This window comes from Eimeria mitis, genomic scaffold, assembly GCF_000499745.2.
Source record: "Eimeria mitis Houghton genomic scaffold, Emh_scaff590, whole genome shotgun sequence".
Taxonomy (NCBI): Eukaryota; Apicomplexa; class Conoidasida; order Eucoccidiorida; family Eimeriidae; genus Eimeria; species Eimeria mitis.
This window is the reverse complement of record NW_013574136.1, coordinates 9,425-9,715: the sequence shown is the minus strand read 5'-3', so window position 1 is coordinate 9,715 and position 291 is coordinate 9,425. Positions and strand designations below refer to the sequence as shown.

At 39.2% G+C, this 291-nt stretch overlaps 1 protein-coding gene across 1 annotated transcript in view; it reads left to right on the top strand.

The window, feature by feature from the left end:
- The window catches only part of EMH_0017120 (CW-type zinc finger domain-containing protein, putative), a gene marked incomplete at both ends in the record, with an annotated part of 6,260 nt that overhangs the window by 2,883 nt on the left and 3,086 nt on the right, over nucleotides 1–291 (top strand). The window contains 1 exon segment of the mRNA XM_013500816.1: nucleotides 107–291. Within this exon segment, the coding sequence (XP_013356270.1) occupies nucleotides 107–291 (185 nt within the window).

Here is a 291-nt window from a genome sequence, read left to right as displayed (position 1 = left end):
AAAAAAAAAAAAAAAAAAAAAAAACAAAAAAAAATAAAAATAAAAAATAAAAAAAATAAAAATAAAAAAAAATAAAAAAAAAAAATATGTGTGTGTGTATATACAGTGCGAGGCCTGCAAGAAGTGGCGACGTCTCCCTGCTGGGATCGATCCCAACAGCCTGCCGGAGACGTGGCTGTGTTCAATGATGTATTGGTCTGCTGCTAGCAGCAGCTGTGCTGCACCAGAAGAAGATTACAGAGAAGAGCAGCAGCAGCAGCAGCAGCAGCAGGAAGAGGAACTGCAGCACCA